The sequence below is a fragment of the Salvelinus sp. IW2-2015 genome, linkage group LG23, assembly GCF_002910315.2.
Source record: "Salvelinus sp. IW2-2015 linkage group LG23, ASM291031v2, whole genome shotgun sequence".
Classification (NCBI taxonomy): Eukaryota; Metazoa; Chordata; class Actinopteri; order Salmoniformes; family Salmonidae; genus Salvelinus; species Salvelinus sp. IW2-2015.
The window spans coordinates 44,201,798-44,220,225 of record NC_036863.1 but is presented as its reverse complement, the minus strand read 5'-3'; the positions used below and the strand labels follow the sequence as shown (position 1 = coordinate 44,220,225).

General features: G+C 41.1%; 1 protein-coding gene across 2 annotated transcripts; it reads left to right on the top strand.

The window, feature by feature from the left end:
• Window positions 1–13,155, top strand: slc25a15b (solute carrier family 25 member 15b). Of its 2 annotated transcripts, none has more exons than XM_023968665.3 (8): window positions 1–127; window positions 977–1,105; window positions 3,208–3,319; window positions 6,147–6,293; window positions 6,406–6,543; window positions 11,387–11,562; window positions 11,828–11,986; window positions 12,318–13,155. In XM_023968665.3, exons 2-8 carry the CDS (start codon window positions 1,051–1,053, stop codon window positions 12,437–12,439), a joined length of 909 nt encoding a protein of 302 aa, XP_023824433.1. In that variant the 5' UTR covers window positions 1–127; window positions 977–1,050; the 3' UTR covers window positions 12,440–13,155. The 2 variants fall into 2 exon arrangements, with proteins under 2 accessions (XP_023824433.1, XP_023824434.1); XM_023968666.3 differs by having other exon boundaries at window positions 11,920–11,986; window positions 12,318–12,514.
• The last annotated feature ends 5,273 nt before the right edge of the window (window positions 13,156–18,428 follow it).

The window sequence follows — 18,428 nt, the reverse complement described above, 5'->3', positions numbered from 1 at the left end:
GTGGACAGATTTTGGGCGGAGTAAAGCTATATCTCGCTTCGCCTCTTCCTCTCTGGCGAAACCCACGTTTGAATGAGATGGCCTTGGATGCTGTGTCTCTAGCAACCTGTTATACGTAGCATCAAAGGTAAGTCAGAATGGAGAGTAGTGTTCTATATGAAGCTAAATAAATGTAGAGAACTTGAATGAACCCTTCCTTTAGCAGTATAGCTAGCTAGCTAGCTTACATCATCGCCGTAAATATGTAGCTACTGCTAAGCTAGCTACCGTTTGTCCTTACATTCGATGCATTGCCAGCTGTTAAATGTTGTAGCTTGATTAGCCAGACACCCGAGTCATTTTCACCATTCTTGTTCAGATCGCAAACAAACTTTTGAAATGCCAACATGATAGCCATAATGCACTGTACAACAGGAGTGAATATATGGCTTATGGTGTCAGACTCGGCGCACGCGAGAGCGGTTTTCACAGTTAATACCGTATTCATTTATATACACAATCTATGGTTTCCACACCGGGCGGTGTGGTATGTGCTGAGCGTAACAGTCGCCTTCTCTGGCTCCTTGAACTTTCGCACCAGTTTCTGCTTCGAATGAAAAGTGATCACAGACTAGCAAATTGAGACTTGCATTGGAATTGTAAATGGACAGCTACTTAGAATTTATTCACTGTATTAGAGTTACATGTGAACAATAGAGGAACTGTGATTTACTGCCTCACTTGTGGGAAAAACAACTACCAAGGTGAAATGGAGTGACATTTTTGTCAATGTTTATTAAGGTGTGATATATACTGTAGCTCAAATAAGAATTTGTTCTTAAAACTGACTTGCCTAGTTATTTATCGTTTTTCTACTGTACCCATTGATCTTATTTCCCTGATGTTTATGGTGAGTGATAACTGGTTTAACATGTAATAGTATCTTCGTCGTTTTTTTTTGTACAGCGAGTATTTACTGTATATGGTTGTTTCACAGATTGGCATTGCAGTAGGAGCTGTACCATAATAAAGGAGGAACCCTTCAACAGGTAGTTCCAGATCTCCATCGCAATGGCCCCACACCCAGTGGTGCAGGCCATCATTGACCTCTCAGCTGGAGCTATAGGTAAATTAACAGTTGCAAAGCACAGTTTTGGGGCTGCCCAAATTATTATTTTGTGTTTTTGCCCCTAATGGGGCAGAGAGAAAAACGTGCAGTTTCATAGCTAATCTCATGCTATTTTAACATTTTTGCCATGAGGCTGAGAGAAAATGTAGCTGTTTTAGAGCTCTGGGATTCTTGCAACTAGCTGGAACGCCATCGGACACGATAAAAGGCATTTCATTTGTACAATTATTGTCCAACAAGTGTTTAAAGGCCTTGATTGTTTAATTCTAACATGAAATTATTCAAACTTAATATCCACTATTGCCCGTTTTCTTGAATGTTAAGCACTTTTTTGGAGTTTTTGAAATTGGGATCCTTTGCTATGGACAAGGACATTTCCAGGCATAGAGCTGACATGGGAATAACATAATATTGAAAGTATATAGAAAATTCCAAAAACAATTTATTTCTTATAAAATTCCCCTAAATATACATTTTTTAAACTCAAATAATGCAAAAAAATTACATTCTACTATTAAAAAATAAAAGTTTCCCTGCTGGAGAAGGACTGTTTGAAGAATCGCTGAGCTAATTTCCTGCTATTGTAAACATTTTGACATGAGGCTGAGAGAAAATGTTGCAGGTTTAGAGCTAATTTCCTATCATCCCAAAACATTTTTGTCATAGCTTATGACATGTTCAAAGCTCGTGGGCCTCCGCCTTGTGGGGGCTGCAGGGGTGTGTGCTACGCCAGTGTAAAGTAACAACATTATACTGTAACATCAATATGAATATCCTAGTCCCAGGTCTGTTTGGGCTGTATGGCCAATAAAGAAGAATGTTGGGGTCCCTTTGAATAAAACGCATCACACACTTAAAAAAAGAAAGGGAAAACTCTGTGCACAGCAGTGTGTCTAGTTCGGGGTGCTGGTTTGGCACAAACAACTAGTATTCAAACATTATTTGATATAAAAAAGTTTTCGTAGGAAAACTAGCCTAGTTTATAAAAGGAAGTAAGAGAACCACACATGAGAAAAGACAGATGACGTGACCTTTGTTCTATTTATGAATGTTTTTATTTTGCAGTGCAGCAGTGATAAACACATGCAAAATAAGAAATAAACTAAAGTCAACATTTGTCGCCTGTCTTTTTAAAGGGAAAATCTGCAGTTACTATTCATTTTTCCTTAAATGTATATTTACCCATTGATTCTTGAAGAATGTAACTTATAAATGCCTCGCGAGCTTAGTTCAACTGTTGTACCCCATCAGAACCCCAGAAATAAACTTGTTTTACTCCACTATTTGTAAACAGTTTTGAAATGTAAACAAACACCGTATATAGCCTCAAAACAGGATTAAAAATATAATTTTGATATCATGGATGGTCCGTCCTTGCATCCATAGCCCTGTTTATGAATTTGATAGTGGTTACATACAGCCTCATCCCTCAGCTTTGTCGGGAAAAATCCAATCCTTTCTAAGTGTATGGTTTTTGAATACTTATCACACACTGTTGCAAACCCTTATTACTTACACTTATTGCACACCAGTGGTCTGGATGGCCAAGATGGAGATTAAATATCTCGACCTTTGACTATTTGTGTAACTACATCTGAGTAAATGTTCTTCAGAGCTTTGACCTACTAACTATTGTAATGTAATAGCAGTAGCAACGCTAAAAGGTGTCCATTGTTCAGTCCTCACCTGATCTAGCAGGACACTGAGTGCTGACTATTGCCTTCCCCCAGCCTGGTCCTTTGTGTTTCCAATGGCTGTGATCACTGTCACACAGACACTATCACAAAGCTCACTCTACAGATCCTTATCTCTGTGTAAAATGTGGGGGAGGGTAAGCGCTGAATCAGGATGAGTGGTGTATTTTTTACAGCAATTACAACACTCGTAAGATACACCACTAAAGAAGTAGGATTTCCTTGTAACTTTGCATGATGAAAGATGACCCACACTTCTCTTTGTAATCATAAGGTTCAGGTTTTGTGTCACTGGCTTAAGTAGCCTGGTCCCAGATCTAATTGTGCTGTCTTGTCAACTCCCATGGTCATAATGTGTGATGGCTCCTTTTAACTGTCCCCACTCCACACCCATCCCCTACCCAGGAGGTACAGCGTGTGTGCTGAGCGGTCAGCCCCTGGACACAGCCAAGGTGAAGATGCAGACTTTTCCCTCCTTGTACCGAGGCTTTGTCCACTGCTTCTCCTCCATATACAAGTATGTAGCTTTGTCTGAGGCTCCTGCCCTATGGGACATTCTGGCTATCTCCTGTTTCTGTAGCATGAGGCAGCTTAATGTATAAGTACACCCCCTGGACAGGACGCTAGTCTATCACAGGTCCACGTTAAAGTACAGTGCATTTGGAAAGTATTCAGACCCCTTGACTTTTTCAACATTTTATGTTACAGCCTTATTCTAAAATAGATTTTTTTTTAAAGTCCTCATCAATCTACACGCAATAACACAATGACAGCAAAAACTGTTTTTTTTTTATCACCAAAATCTTAAACATACCTTATTTACATAAGTATTCATACCCTATGCTATGAGACTCGAAATTGAGTTCAGGTGTATCCTGTTCCCATTGATCATCCTTGATGTTTCTTCAATTTTATTGGAGTCCATCTGTTGTAAATTCAATTGATTGGACTTGATTTGGAAAGGTACCCCACCTAACGTCCCACAATTGACGGTGCATGTCAGAGCAAAAACCAAGCCAAAAACCAAGCCATGAGGTTCAAGGAATTGTCCATAGAACTCTGAGACAGGATTGTATCGGAACAGATCTGGGATAAGGTACCAAAACGTTTCTGCAGCATTGAAGGTTCCCAAGAACACATTGGCCTCCATCCATTCTTAAATGGAAGAAGTTTGGAACCATCAAGACTCTTCCTAGAGCTGGCCACCCGGCCAAACTGAGCAATCGGGGGAGAAGGGCCTTGGTCAGGGAGGTGACCAAGAACCCAATGGTCACTCTGACAGAGCTCCCGAGTTCCTCTGTGGAGATGGGAGATCCTTCCAGACGGACAACCATCTCTGCAGCACTTCACCAATCAGGCCTTTATGGTAGAGTGGCCAGACAGTACTCAGTACATTTGGGGAGTTTCTCCCTTCTCTGCAGATCCCCTTAAGCTCTGTCAGGTTGGATGGGAAGCATCGCTGCACAGCTATTTTAAGGGCTCTCCAGAGATGTTAGATCGTGTTCAAGTCCGGGCTCTGGCTGGGCCACTCAAGGACATTCAGAGACTTGTCCCGAAGCCACTCCTGCGTTGTCTTGGCTGTGTGCTTAGGGTCGATGTCCTGTTGGAAGGTGAGGTCCTGAGCGATCTGTGTCGTGGAAAATCGGTTCAAACCATAACACTTACAAGAACTTGTAAATTCAAATAGACTTTTAATACAATGTATCACAAGGCGGAACGATCCGCGGATCCCACCCCTTCCCAGAGCACTGGCTCTCTCTTTATACATACACACACACACACACACACACATGAGATCATGACATACTTAATTCAATTACTTCTCCTAGGTCATATGCCATCATTATCCTTCCTTTCAGGCTTCCTGCTTGTTTACGCCCAATAACGCCTGTATCCGCTCTTGATTAGATTATAATGGATGCAGGACCCTCTTGTCTCCTAAAATTAATATATATCTATCTTACCCTAAGCACTTATGGCCTTTACCCTCCATTTTATCTTCATAATGGTGTCCTGGTCTTTCCATAAATGTACTGTAAAGCACGTATGACTTGGGCCATCTGTTAATCTTTGGTTTCCTGTATTTACCAGAATGGCAAATGCACTCACGCGTTCCCTTCTCCTTCTCCTCCTTGCTAAATAGTGTGATATGTTTTTTATATGTCTAAGCATTTACTCCTACATCTGGAGCAGGTTTTCATCAAGGATCGCTCTGTACTTTGCTTCATTAATCTTTCCTTCGATCCTGACTAGTCTCCCTGCCGCTGAAAAGCATCCTCACAGCATGATGCTGTCACCACCATGCTTCACCATAAGGATGGTGCCAGGTTTCTTCCAGACGTGACTCTTGGCATTCAGGCCAAAGAGTTCAATATTGGTTTCATCAGACCAGAGAATCTTGTTTCTCATGGATAGTCCTTTTGGTTCCTTTTGGCAAACTCCAATTGGGCTGTCATGTGCCTTTTACTGAGAAGTGACTTCTGTCTGGCCACTCTACCATAAAGGCCGGATTGGTGGAGTGCTGCAGAGATGGTTGTCCTTCAGTAAGGTTTTCCTATCTCCACTGAGGAATTCTGGAGCTCTGTCAGAATGACCATCGGATTTTTGGTCACCTCCCTGACCAAGGCCCTTCTCCCCCGATTGCTCAGTTTGGCCGGATGGCCAGCTATAATAAGCGTCTTGGGGGTTCCAAACTTCTTCAGTTTAAGAATGATGGAGGCTACTGTGTTCTTGGGGACCTTCAATGCTGCATACTTTTTTTTTTGGTACCCTTCCCCAGATCTGTGCCTCGACACAATCCTTTCTCGGAGCTCTACGGAAAATTCCTTGAACCTCATGGCTTGGTTTTTGCTCTGAAATTCACTGTCAACTGTGGGACCTTATATAGACAGGTGTGTCCCTTTCCAAATTCTGTCCAATCAAGTTGTAGAAACATCTCAAGGATGACCAATGGAAACAGGATGCACCTGAACTCAATTTCGAGTCTCATAGCAAAGGGTCTGAATACTTATGTAAATAAGGTAGGTCTGTTATTTTTAATAAATTTGCAAAAAGGTATAACCTGTTTTTGCTTTCTTATTATAGGGTATTGTGTGTAGATTGATGAAAAAAATACCCTTATCCATTTTATAGTAAGGCTGTAATGTAACAACGTGGAAAAAGTCAAGGGGTCTGAATACTTTCCGAATGCACTGATGTAATGTATTTTGACTAATATGGATGACATCAAGTATTTTGTCTGCCTGTGGTTGTTTTATAATGTTGTAAACTATTGTAAACAATATCTTGTAAATTGTTCTAATCTTGTGGAGTGACACTTTAATAAACTACTCTAAACTGTACAGACAGGTGGGTCTCCGAGGGCTCTACCAGGGTACCAGCCCAGCCCTGATGGCTAACATCGCTGAGAATTCTGTCCTCTTCATGAGCTACGGATTCTGCCAGGAGGTGGTTCGCACAATGGCAGGACTGGGAACTGAGGCTCCACTCAGGTAAGGAAAGATACTGGGATGTAGGCCTAATTAATGCTCGCTCTCTTTCAGTAGTAGGCATACCATCTCCTACTGTATGTTCTCTCTTTCTCTATATGTCTCTGTCTTTCAGTGACATGCAAAAAGCAAGTGCTGGGTCTGTAGCATCCATCTTCTCCTCTCTGGTCCTGTGCCCCACTGAGCTGGTCAAGTGTCGTCTTCAAGCCATGTACGAGATGGAAGCGTCTGGCAAGATCGCAAAGGGCCAACAGTGAGTGTTTAAAGGCCCAGTGCAGTCAACATTTTTCCTGTGTTTTGTATCATATTGTATAACAGCTGATGAAACTAACACTGTAAAAGTGTAATTTCAGTGTTATTTCCTGATCGTTGCTGGACCTTCTAATCAGCAGATTTTGCATGAGTGGAGCTTCGACAGGTGGTAAATTAGTTAATGTTAGAGGTCGACCGATTAATCGATTTAATTAGGGCCGATTTCAAGTTTTCATAACAATCGGTAATCGGCATTTTTGGACGCCGATTACATTGCATTCCACGAGGAGACTGCGTGGCAGGCTGACCACCTGTTACGCGAGTGCAGCAAGGAGCCAAGGTAATCTTAACATAATCACTAGTTAAAACCTCTCTGGGATTACGTCCCACCTCGACAACAGCCAGTGAAATTGCAGGGCGCCAAATTCAAACAAATCTCATAATTAAAATTCCTCAAACATACAAGTATTATACACCATTTTAAAGATAAACCTCTTGTTAATCCAACCACCGTGTCCGATTTCAAAAAGGCTTTACAGCGAAAGCACACCATGCGATTATGTTAGGACAGCGCCTAGCCACAAATAACCATACAGACATTTTCCAGCCAAGGAGAGGACTCACAAAAGTCGGAAATAGCGATTAAATTAATCACTAACCTTTGATCTTCATCTGGTGGCACTCCCAGGGCTCAAATGTTACACAATAAATGTTTGTTTTGTTCAATAAAGTCCCTCTATGTCCAAATACCTCTGTTTTGTTCGCGCGTTTAGTTCAGTAATCCAAAGGCACAAAGCGTGCTCACAACATCCAGACAAAAAGTCAAAAAAGTTCCATTAAAGTTCGTAGAAACATGTCAAACGATGTTTATAATCAATCCTTAGGATCTTTTTATCATAAATATTCAATAATATTTCAACCGGACAATACCGTTTTCATTAGAAAGGAAAGAGAACGAACGGCGCTCTCACGGCCATGCGCGATAAACACCTCATGGCTTTCAGCTGAGCCACTTGCTCTGAGTAGTCTTATTCTCTCCCCTTTCACAATAGAAGCCTGAAACAACTTCTAAAGACTGTTGACATCTACTGGAAGCCTTAGGAAGTGCAATCTGACCACAGACACTGGATACTGGATAGGCATTCACTTAAACTACAAACCTTAGAATTCCCACTTGGTTGGATTTTTCTCAGGTTTTCGCCTGCCATATGAGTTCTGTTATACTCACAGACATTATTTTTGGAAACTTTAGAGTGTTTTCTATCCAAATCTACCAATTATATGCATATCCTAGCTTCTGGGCCTGAGTAACAGGCAGTTTACTCTGGGCACGCTTTTCATCCAAACTTCCCAAATGCTGCCGCCTATCCCAAAGAAGTTAACTACACGTGGTTGATGATATTACTAGGTTAACTAGCTTGTCCTGCGTTGCATATAATCAATGCAGTGCCTGTTAATTTATCATTGAATCACAGCCTACTTCGCCAAACGGGTGATGTTTTAACAAAAGCGCATTTGCGAAAAAGCACAATCGTTGCACGAATGTACCTAATCGTAAACATCAATGTCTTTCTTAAAATCAATACACAGAAGTACACTGMTCAAAAAAATAAAGGGAACACTAAAATAACACATCCTAGATCTGAATGAATGAAATATTCTTATTAAATACTTTTTTCTTTACATAGTTGAATGTGCTGACAACAAAATCACACAAAAATGATCAATGGAAATCAAATTTCTCAACCCATGGAGGTCTGGTTTTGGAGTCACACTCAAAATTAAAGTGGAAAACCACACTACAGGCTGATCCAACTGTGATGTAATGTCCTTAAAACAAGTAAAAATGAGGCTCAGTAGTGTGTGTGGMCTCCACGTGCCTGTATGACCTCCCTACAACGCCTGGGCATGCTCCTGATGAGGTGGCGGATGGTCTCCTGAGGGATCTCCTCCCAGACCTGGACTAAAGCATCCGCCAACTCCTGGACAGTCTGTGGTGCAACGTGGYGTTGGTGGATGGAGCGAGACATGATGTCACAGATGTGCTCAATTGGATTCAGGTCTGGGGAACGGGCGGGCCAAGTCGCATAGCATCAATGCCTTCCTCTTGCAGGAACTGCTTGACACACTCAGCCACATGAGGTCTAGCATTGTCTTGCCATTAGGAGGAACCCAGGGCCAACCGCACCAGCATATGGTCTCACAAGGGGTCTGAGGATCTCATCTCGGTACTAATGGCAGTCAGGCTACCTCTGGCGAGCACATGGAGGCTGTGCGGCCCCCCAAAAAATGCCACCCACACCATGACTGACCCACCGCCAAATCGTCATGCTGGAGGATGTTGCCGGCAGCAAGAAGACGTTTCTCCACGGCGTCTCCAGAACTCTGTCACGTGCCAGTGTGAACTGCTTTCATCTGTGAAGACCACAGGGCGCCAGTGGCGAATTTGCAATCTTGGTGTTCTCTGGCAAATGCCAAACGTCTGCACGGTGTTGGGCTGTAAGCACAACCTCCACCTGTGGACGTCGGGCCCTCATACCACCCTCATGGAGTCTGTTTCTGGATCGTTTGAGCAGACACATGCACATTTGTGGCCTGCTTGAGGTCATTTTGCAGGGCTCTAGCAGTGCTCCTCCTTGCACAAAGGCGGGAGGTAGCGGTCCTGCTGCTGGGTTGTTGGCCTCCTTTACGTCTCCTGATTGTACTGGCCTGTCTCCTGGTAGTGCCTCCATGCTCTGGACACTACGTGACAGACACAGCAAACCTTCTTGCCACAGCTCGCATTGATGTGCCATCCGTGATGAGCTGCACTACCTGAGCCACTTGTGTGGGTTGTAGACTCCGTCTCATGCTACCACTAGAGTGAAAGCACCGCCAGCATTCAAAAGTGACCAAAACATCAGTCAGGAAGCATAGGAACTGAGAAGTGGTCTGTGGTCACCACCTGCAGAACCACTCCTTTATTGGGGGTGTCTTGCAATTGCCTATAATTTCCACCTGTTGTCTATTCCATTTGCACAACAGCATGTGAAATTTATTGTCAAACAGTGTTTGGCTATCCTAAAGTGGACAGTTTGATTTCACAGAAGTGTGATTGACTTGGAGTTACATTGTGTTGTTTAAGTGTTCCCTTTATTTTTTTGAGCAGTGTATTTTTTTTAAACCTGCATATTTAGTTAAAAGAAATGTATGTTAGCAGACAATATTAACCAGGGAAATTGTGTCACTTCTCTTATGTTCATTGCACACAGAGTCAGGGTATATGCAACAGTTTGGGCCGCCTGGCTTGTTGCAAACTAATTTGCCAGAATTGTATATAATTATGACATAACATTGAAGGTTATGCAATGTGACAGCAATATTTAGACTTATGGATGCCACCCGTTCGATAAAATACGTAACGGTTCCGTATTTCACTGAAAGAATAAACGTTTTGTTTTCGAAATGATAGTTTCCGGATTTGACCATATTAATGACCTAAGGCTCGTATTTCTTTGTTTATTATAATTAAGTCTATGATTTGATAGAGCAGTCTGACTGAGCGGTGGTAGGCAGCAGTACGCTCGTAAGCATTCATATATATATACTGCGTTTGCCAGCAGCTCTTAGCAATGCTTGATCACAGCGTTGTTTATGACTTCAAGCCTATCAACTCCTGAGATTAGGCTGGTAATACTGAAGTGCCTATAAGAACATCCAATAGTCAAAGGTATATGAAATACAAATGGTATAGAGAGAAATAGTCGACGTGTCATAATAACTACAACCTAAAACTTCTTAACTGGGAATATTGAACCACCAGCTTTCATATGTTCTGATCAAGGACCTTGAACGTTAGCTTTTTTACATGACACATATTGCGATTTACTTCTCCAACACTGTTTTTGTATAATTTAAACCAATTTGAGCATGTTTCATTATTTATTTGAGACTAAATAGATTTTATTTATGTATTATATTAAGTTAAAAATAAGTGCTCAATGTTCATTCAGTATTGTTGTAATTGTCATTATTACAAATATATATATCGGCTTTTTTTGGTCCTCCAATAATCGGTATTGACAAATCATAATCGGCCGACTTCTAGTTAATAGACCAATAACAGAGTTCCAAACCTCTCTGCCGATGGGCGAGATCGTTTCGCATCACCTAGTGCTTCGAGAGGGCAGGGTTCGCACATTTTAGACCTTTCCATTGGTCCTAAAGTGAAATCTCTACCCACCCGGGGCATCGAGCTATGCGATGTAATGCAAAACAAACTCGCTCAGTAACAGCTAGTTTTCAGTTTTCCCCTCCCCGCTCAGACCACTCCAAGGCAGTCCTAGCAAAAATCTTGCTTGACTTTTTTTCTTTTTGACCATATTAATGGAAAACCATTACAGTAAGTTACTTAGTTGTTACCCAGAAATTATTTTATATTGATGTAAAAAACGGCTGCGTTGGCCCTTTTTTAAAAGGATAGTCACATAATTGCTTACATTTTTCACTTAAGTTTTGCTATTTTAAAACCATTTTTWATTTTTTCTGTTTTGTTTTGAGGGCTTCCAAGGTTGTGTAAACTATTGTTACACAATGGCCATGTTTTGATTTTCATATTACCTCTTATAAAATAGCTTTTCTACCTCTGAACTGGAGGAGTGGTCCGGTGTGGTTGAGTTTGTAAAAGTGTAGCACTAACAGTGCCAAGGTTGTTGGTTCAATTCCCGCAGGGATCCCATACAATTTTTTTTTTTTTAAGTATGCACTCACTGTTCTGTAAGTCACTTTCCATAAAAGCGACTGCTAAATGGCATATACGAAGTGTATAAACTTCCCATGTTCTCTCTCTCTTTGTCTGCCTGCAGCACGGTGTGGTCGGTGGTGAAGTCAGTGATGAAGCAAAATGGTCCTACGGGGTTCTTCACAGGCCTGACCACAACCATCGCCAGAGAGGTGCCTGGGTACTTCTGCTTCTTCGGGGCCTACGAGCTCTGCCGAACCACGTTCGCTGACAACATGAAGTGCAGCAAGGAGGACATAGGTACTGTAGTGCTACTTCACTATTAAGGGATGGCAAGTAGCCTAGATGTTAGAGTCCTGGGCCTTCCCGAGGGGATGGGATGAAGGAGAATGCTTTTAAAGATGAATTGTGTAGCAATATACTTGATTGGGATTCCTTTTGGGATTATGTCGGAATTGGCCGATGTAAAGCAATCACCTTTTGTGCCAAACTCTTCCAAAACATTCAACCTAATTTGGTTAGTCTCCTGTGTTCCTGATGACTTGTGGCTATGTCTATGTTACAGGAGTGGCCCCTATTGTGTTCAGTGGGGGTTTCGGGGGTGCATGCCTGTGGCTGGTGGTCTACCCCTTTGACTGTGTCAAGTCTCGTATCCAGGTCATGTCAATGATGGGGCACCAGGAAGGTTTCTTCAAGACCATGATGACCATCATGAGGACGGAAGGTAAGCGCTGTGTGGGATGTTTTATGGTTTTGAGCAACATTTTTAAACATGAATTGTAAAGATATTCCTATCTTCAAACATTATAGATAATTGATTCCCCCCCAAAAAAAATTGTTTGGGTTTGAGATACAGATGTATAATTTGTTCTCGCTGCATGTGATGTGCTTGTGGGTGAGCAGTACCAGAGCAGTTGTTGAGCGATCGACCAAGCCAACATTCTGACTTTGTAAAAATCCGCTCTGTGCTTCAAGCAAGATGCATCACTCCTCTAACACGCTTTGTTGAGGACAATAGGAAATATGATCCTTTCTTGTCTTCCCCTTTTGTTTAGGTGTAAGGGCGCTCTATTCTGGTTTGACTCCCACCATGATCCGCACGTTCCCCGCCAACGGAGCCCTGTTCCTGGGGTACGAGGCCAGCCGTAAGTTCATGATGAAACAGTTTGACAGCTGACCTGGTCCTCCTCCGACAACGATGTCCCCCATCTCTTTTTTTGCCTTGTCATTTGTTCTGGTTAACCCTACTACGTTGTGTCGTTAACCTCCTACAACACTCCGAACTGGTTGAAATGACCTGATTTCAATGAGTTCTGGTTGTAAGTGGGTTGAGCTTTGCCCGCTGGGTTGGCCTTGGAACCCACACTCCTCAGAGTGAAGCATTGTGGCTAATATTATGTTTTTAGATACTTGACTTGAGTGTACAAAACATTAGGAACCTAATATTGAGTTGCATCCCCTTTTGCACAGAACAGCCTCAATTCGTTAGGGAATGCACTCTACAAGGTGTCAAAGCGTTCCACAGGGATGCTGGCCCATGTTGACTCCAATGCTTCAATGCTCCAATGCTTGTGTCAATTGGCTGGATGTCCTTTGGGTGGTGGACCATTCTTGATACACACAGGAAACTGTTGCGCATGAAAAACCCAGCAGCATTGCCGTTCCTGACACACTTCAACCGGTGCGCCTGTCACCTACTACAGTACCATTCCCCGTTCAAAGGCACTTAAATCTTCTYTGAATGGCACACATACACAATCCATSTCTCTATTGTCTYAWGGCTTAAAAATCCTTTAACCTGTCTCCTCCCCTTCGTCTACACTGATTGAAGTTGATTTAACAGGTGACATCAATAAGGGATCATAGACTGACTGGGTGAATCCAGTTGAAAACTATGTCATGGACCTAATTCTTTGTACACTCGGTGTAAGGTCTGGAAGTGGAGTATTAGTGTTTGAATTTTTTATTTTACAGTATTAATAAAATACATGTTACTTTATAAAGCCCTTTTTACATTAGCATTTGTCTGTGGTACGTCAGAGCAGAATCTCAGAATAGTCYTAATCTAYTTCTTAATCTGCAAGAAGGSTATACTACAAAGCAGAATCAAGGAGTTAGACAGTTAACTTGGTTATATATTCTGGGRAAAATATTTTATATTTTAAAGAAATAAGCTTGAAATGGGCATGGTCTAATTGACTCCACAAACMAAAACGCATATCTAAGTTTAGCTTTCTTAATGAACCAGAAAATGATCAGTTATTTCTCTGTTTATCAAAGTTAGCTGGCTAATGCATTGATCCTGCCTTGTAGCATACCCCTTTGTAGCATACCCCTGAGTTGTTACTGTTCTTTTGTGGTCTTGTCTGTACTGCAGAAGGGTAATGCATATACACAGCCAACCATTATTTTCCTCCTATTCTCAACACTCCACTAGAGTGGACTTGACCCGAGGGGTATACTACAAAGCGGGCTCAACGAATTAGCCGGCTAACTTTGATAAACAACCAGAAATAACTATTGATTTTCTGATTTCATTAAGAAAGATGTGATTTTGGTTGTTGAGTCAATTAGACCGTGCCATTTCAAGCTTATCCTTCAAAAAAAAAATACAAAGTTATTTCAGAATATTTAGGSAAGTAAGCTGGGTAACTCATTGATCCTTTGTTGTATACCCCTCTGGCTTACTTGTCATAGTGCTGGTACACTTTTGAGAAGGGCACTGTAATAGTACTGTATTTTCCAGCCATTCCAAGAAAACAGCACTCGGTATTYAAATGCACTTCTTCAATACTGCAGCTGGATTGCCTTTATGCCAAGTTCCTTGAAATGTAACTCCATTATCCAAATGTTCAGTGTTTTTCTGTCCTTTTGTTAGTAATTAATATTGGTAACGCTTAACATTCAGTCGCTCTTATACCTGTGTAATAATGCTGAAATTATTATAGTAACAACATTGTACAAACATGTTATACGTCAGTAACTGTGTTTATAATTGATTTGAGCAGTTTTGTAATTACATAGGGGAGGAATTGGGGGTGAAGTGTTACCCTGTTTGTCTATTAACCACTATTCTTCCCCTTTTTTGTCATGTAATGTTATATTATGATGTGAAAGACCACGAAATTCTCAGCTTCAAGCAACACAGACTAAGTATCATATCCAAACTGCCAATTGCAATGATCTGCAGGAGGTCAAATATTCCTTAATCAAGCCTTTAACTTTAGACATTTTAAATATGCAATATTTATTTAAAATAAAGATGCATATTCTTTTATTCATGTCCAGGAAATKATCAGGACCGAGTAGCCTATTATATTATCCTACTGTAAAGAGTACAATAATACTGTATAGAGTAAAGAATACTAACTGTATATGTTGGGGGAAATTAGTTTTTGTATTGTAATTACATGACTTGCATTAAAAGTGTCACTGCAGGACAAAGATGTGGGACATCTCATGGGCTGCATTCCAGTACTTCACACCCCTTGACTTTTTCTACATTTTGTTACAGCCTAAATGAAAAATGTAGATTTTTGATGTCACTGGCCTATACTCAAATGTCATAGTGGAATTATGTTTTTCTACATTTGACAAATTAATGAAAAGCTGAAATGTCTTGAGTCAATAAGTATTCAACCCCTTTTGTTATGTCAAGCCGAAATAAGTTCAGGAGTAAAAATGTGCTTAACACATCACATAAGTTGTATGGTTTGTCACGTTCGTGCTTCGGGAGAAAGAGAGAAGGACCAAGGCGCAGCCGTGATACGAATACATTCTTCTATTTATTTAAAACACGAAACGAAGAACACTTAAACAAATAAACAAAATGAACATGAAGCAATATATATAAAGTGCAGACACAAGCAACTTACCATTTAGACAATAAGCCACGAAATCCCTAAAGAATATGGCTGCCTAAATATGGTTCCCAATCAGAGACAATAAACAGCTGCCTCTAATTGAGAACAATCTAGGCAACCATAGAACATACAACACACCTAGACTAGAAAAACAACCCCCATAAACATTACAAACCCCTAGACTAGACAAAACAATAAATCCCCATGTTCATATCCTGACCTAACCAAAATAATTATAAGAACAACAAGAATAACTAAGGCAGGGCGTGACAATGGTGTGTTTTTTAAAAAATTATTTTTGAAATACCTCATCTGTACCCCCACACCATACAATTATTTGTAAGGTCGCGCAGTGAATTTCAAACGAGAATTCAACCACAAAGACCAGGGGGTTTTCAATGCCCTTGCAAAATAAGGATGTCTATTGGTAGATATATTAAAAAAAATCTGACATTAAATATCCCTTTAAGCATGGGAAGTTATTAATTACACTGGATGGTGTAGCAATAATCCAGTCACTATAAAGATACAGGCATCCTTCTATCTCAGTTGCCAGAGAGGAAGGAAACTGCTCAGGGATTTCACATAAGGCTAATGCTTTAGGGGTTTGTACCCTGATCTAGCGCTATGAAGGCAAACGAATCCTGGACCTGGTGAGTAGTGGTCAAGATCTGGGACCAGAGTACCATGTATCACTGACGCGCAGCGGAGTCCGCGTGACCTTTTTGCCTGTGGTAAACAAGCTAGCTCGCTCATGTCATGTAAACTCTTATTTTCAGGTTTTGTGGAATCAAAACGTATTCTGTAGAATTATAACAAACGCTCCAGGTAACCAAACCAGGGTACTGAATTTAGGATGTGATAATGCCCTAACAGTTAGAGTTTAATGGCTGTAATAGGAAAATACTAACCTAATTGACAGAATGAAAAGAAGGAAGCCTGTACAGACTAAAAAATATTCCAAAACATGCATCCTGTTTGCGATAAGGCACTAAAGTAAAACTGCAAAAAATATGACAAAGAAATGTACTTTATGTCCTGAATGTTTGGGGCAAATCCAGCACAACACACCACGGAGTACCACTCTTCATATTTTCAAGCATAGTGGAGGCTATATCATGTCATGGGAAAGGACTAGGGAGTTTCTTTGTGAAACAGATTAGAGCTAAGCACAGGCAAAGTCCTAAAGGAAAACCTKGTTCAGTCTACTTTCCAACAGACACTGGGAGGCCAGTTCACCTTTCAGCAGGACAATAACCTAAAACACAAGGCCAAATATGCACTGGAGTTGCTTACCAAGACAACATTGAATGTTCCAGAGTGGCCTAGTTACAATTTTGACTTAAATTGGCTTGAAATCTATGGCACGACYTGAACATGGCTGTCTAGCCATGTTCAACAACCAACTTGGCAGAAATGACCCAGCAAATATGGCCGGCGGTCCACCGGTAGCAAAGSCTGCAGTTCGCCGGCGTTTTGCTCATCGKTTTTCCAGCKGACCACCAGCGGCAGCCGACACTTTTCCGACAGAGGTCCACTACTGAGCCGCTGGTTCATAATAAGTATTTGTTGGCGGTCCACGGTCGCTCCACCGTTMATATTATCAGTATCTTTCCACACAGTAATGATTCCAAAATAATGTACACCACTCTCAATAATCGTTGCAAATTTATTGTAAAACACATTACAAAATAAAAAGATCTACATTGAATATATGGTAACGAAGAATATGCATTATATATTTGTTGTTGTTGTAAGTATTATACAATAAGTAATAATAATAAAATAAATATATCTATACATTTAGGCTTTCTGATTTATTACAGAAAATCATGTCCTGGACTACGAAATAATGAGTACCCTCTTTGTCAGCAGCTCCCTTCAGAARTTTTGCAACCACCTCTCGCAGGTTCATCTCTGTTGCCTCTTTTGTAGAGGGGTTCTTTCTTATCGCAGGCAAGCGCCGTAGCTGGTGTAACGGATGTGAAATGGCTAGCTAGTTAGTGGTGGTGCGCGCTAATAGCGTTTCAATCGGTTACGTCACTCGCTTTGAGACCTTGAAGTAGTGGTTCCCCTTGCTCTGCAAGGGCCGCGGCTTTTGTGGAGCGATGGGTAACGATGCTTCGTGTGTGACTGTTGTTGATGTGTGCAGAGGGTCCCTGGTTCGCGCCCGTGTCGGGGCGAGGGGACGGTCTAAAGTTAAACTGTTACATTGGTGAGATCCGCGAGAAGGGCCTGGCACGCGTCCAGAGTAGCCGCCGCCAACCGTCGGACCATTTGGCTAAGGTGTATGTAAACTTCCGACTTCAACTGTACACTACCGTTCAAAAGTTTGGGGTCACTTAGAAATGTCCTTGTTTTTGAAAGAAAAGCAAAATATTTGTCCATTAAAATGACATCAAATTGATCAGAAATACAGTGTAGACATTGTTAATGTTGTAAATGACTATTGTAGCTGGAAACGGCAGATTTTTTAAATGGAATTACTACATAGATGTACAGAGGCCCATTATCAGCAACCATCACTCCTGTGTTCCAATGGCATGTTGTGTTAGCTAATCCAAGTTTATCATTTTAAAAGGCTAATTGATCATTAAAAAAAACATTTGCAATTATGTTAGCACAGCTGAAAACTGTTGTCATGATTAAAGAAGCAATAAAGCTGACCTTCTTTAGACTAGTTGAGTGTCTGGATCACTAGTTGAGTAGTTGAGTGTCTGGATTGCCGACTTTCGGCATGCCAATGATCTGCCACCAGAGGCCCGACCGCGGCAAGCCGCTGACGGCGTGCCACCCAAAAAAATACTGGCGGATCGACAGGTCATTGTTAGCTGGGGATCAACAACCAACTTAACAGATCTAGAATAATTTTGAAATAATGTGTAGATATTGTACAATTCAGGTGTGCAAAGCTCTTAGAGACTTTCCCAGATGTAATTGCTGCAAAAGGTGATTCTGACATGTATTGACTCAGTGGGTTAAATACTTATCTAATCAACATATATTAGTGTTTTATTTTTCATTCATGTTTTACAAATGTTAGAATTTGTATTCCACTTGGACTAAAAAGGATAATTAAATCAATTTTAATCCCACTTTGTAACACAACGTTTGGACAAAGGGGTGTGAATACTTTCTGAAGGCACCATATAATGCATTAATTCATGTCTCTTGTAATGGAGAATAGACAATCATTAACCATTACTTAGTAATGGACTCAATTAGTAGAAATCATAYATTTGTCTCTCTTATTTTCAACAGAAAGTGTCTATGTATCAATACAATGGAGAAGAGAGCACAAAT

Coding starts and splice junctions, on each gene's coding strand:
- slc25a15b (XM_023968665.3), top strand. CDS start 1,051: ATGGCCCCACACCCAGTGGTGCAGGCCATCATTGACCTCTCAGCTGGA. Junction 1,106..3,207: donor CCTCTCAGCTGGAGCTATAG/GTAAATTAACAG, acceptor TCCCCTACCCAG/GAGGTACAGCGTGTGTGCTG. Junction 11,987..12,317: donor GACCATCATGAGGACGGAAG/GTAAGCGCTGTG, acceptor CCTTTTGTTTAG/GTGTAAGGGCGCTCTATTCT.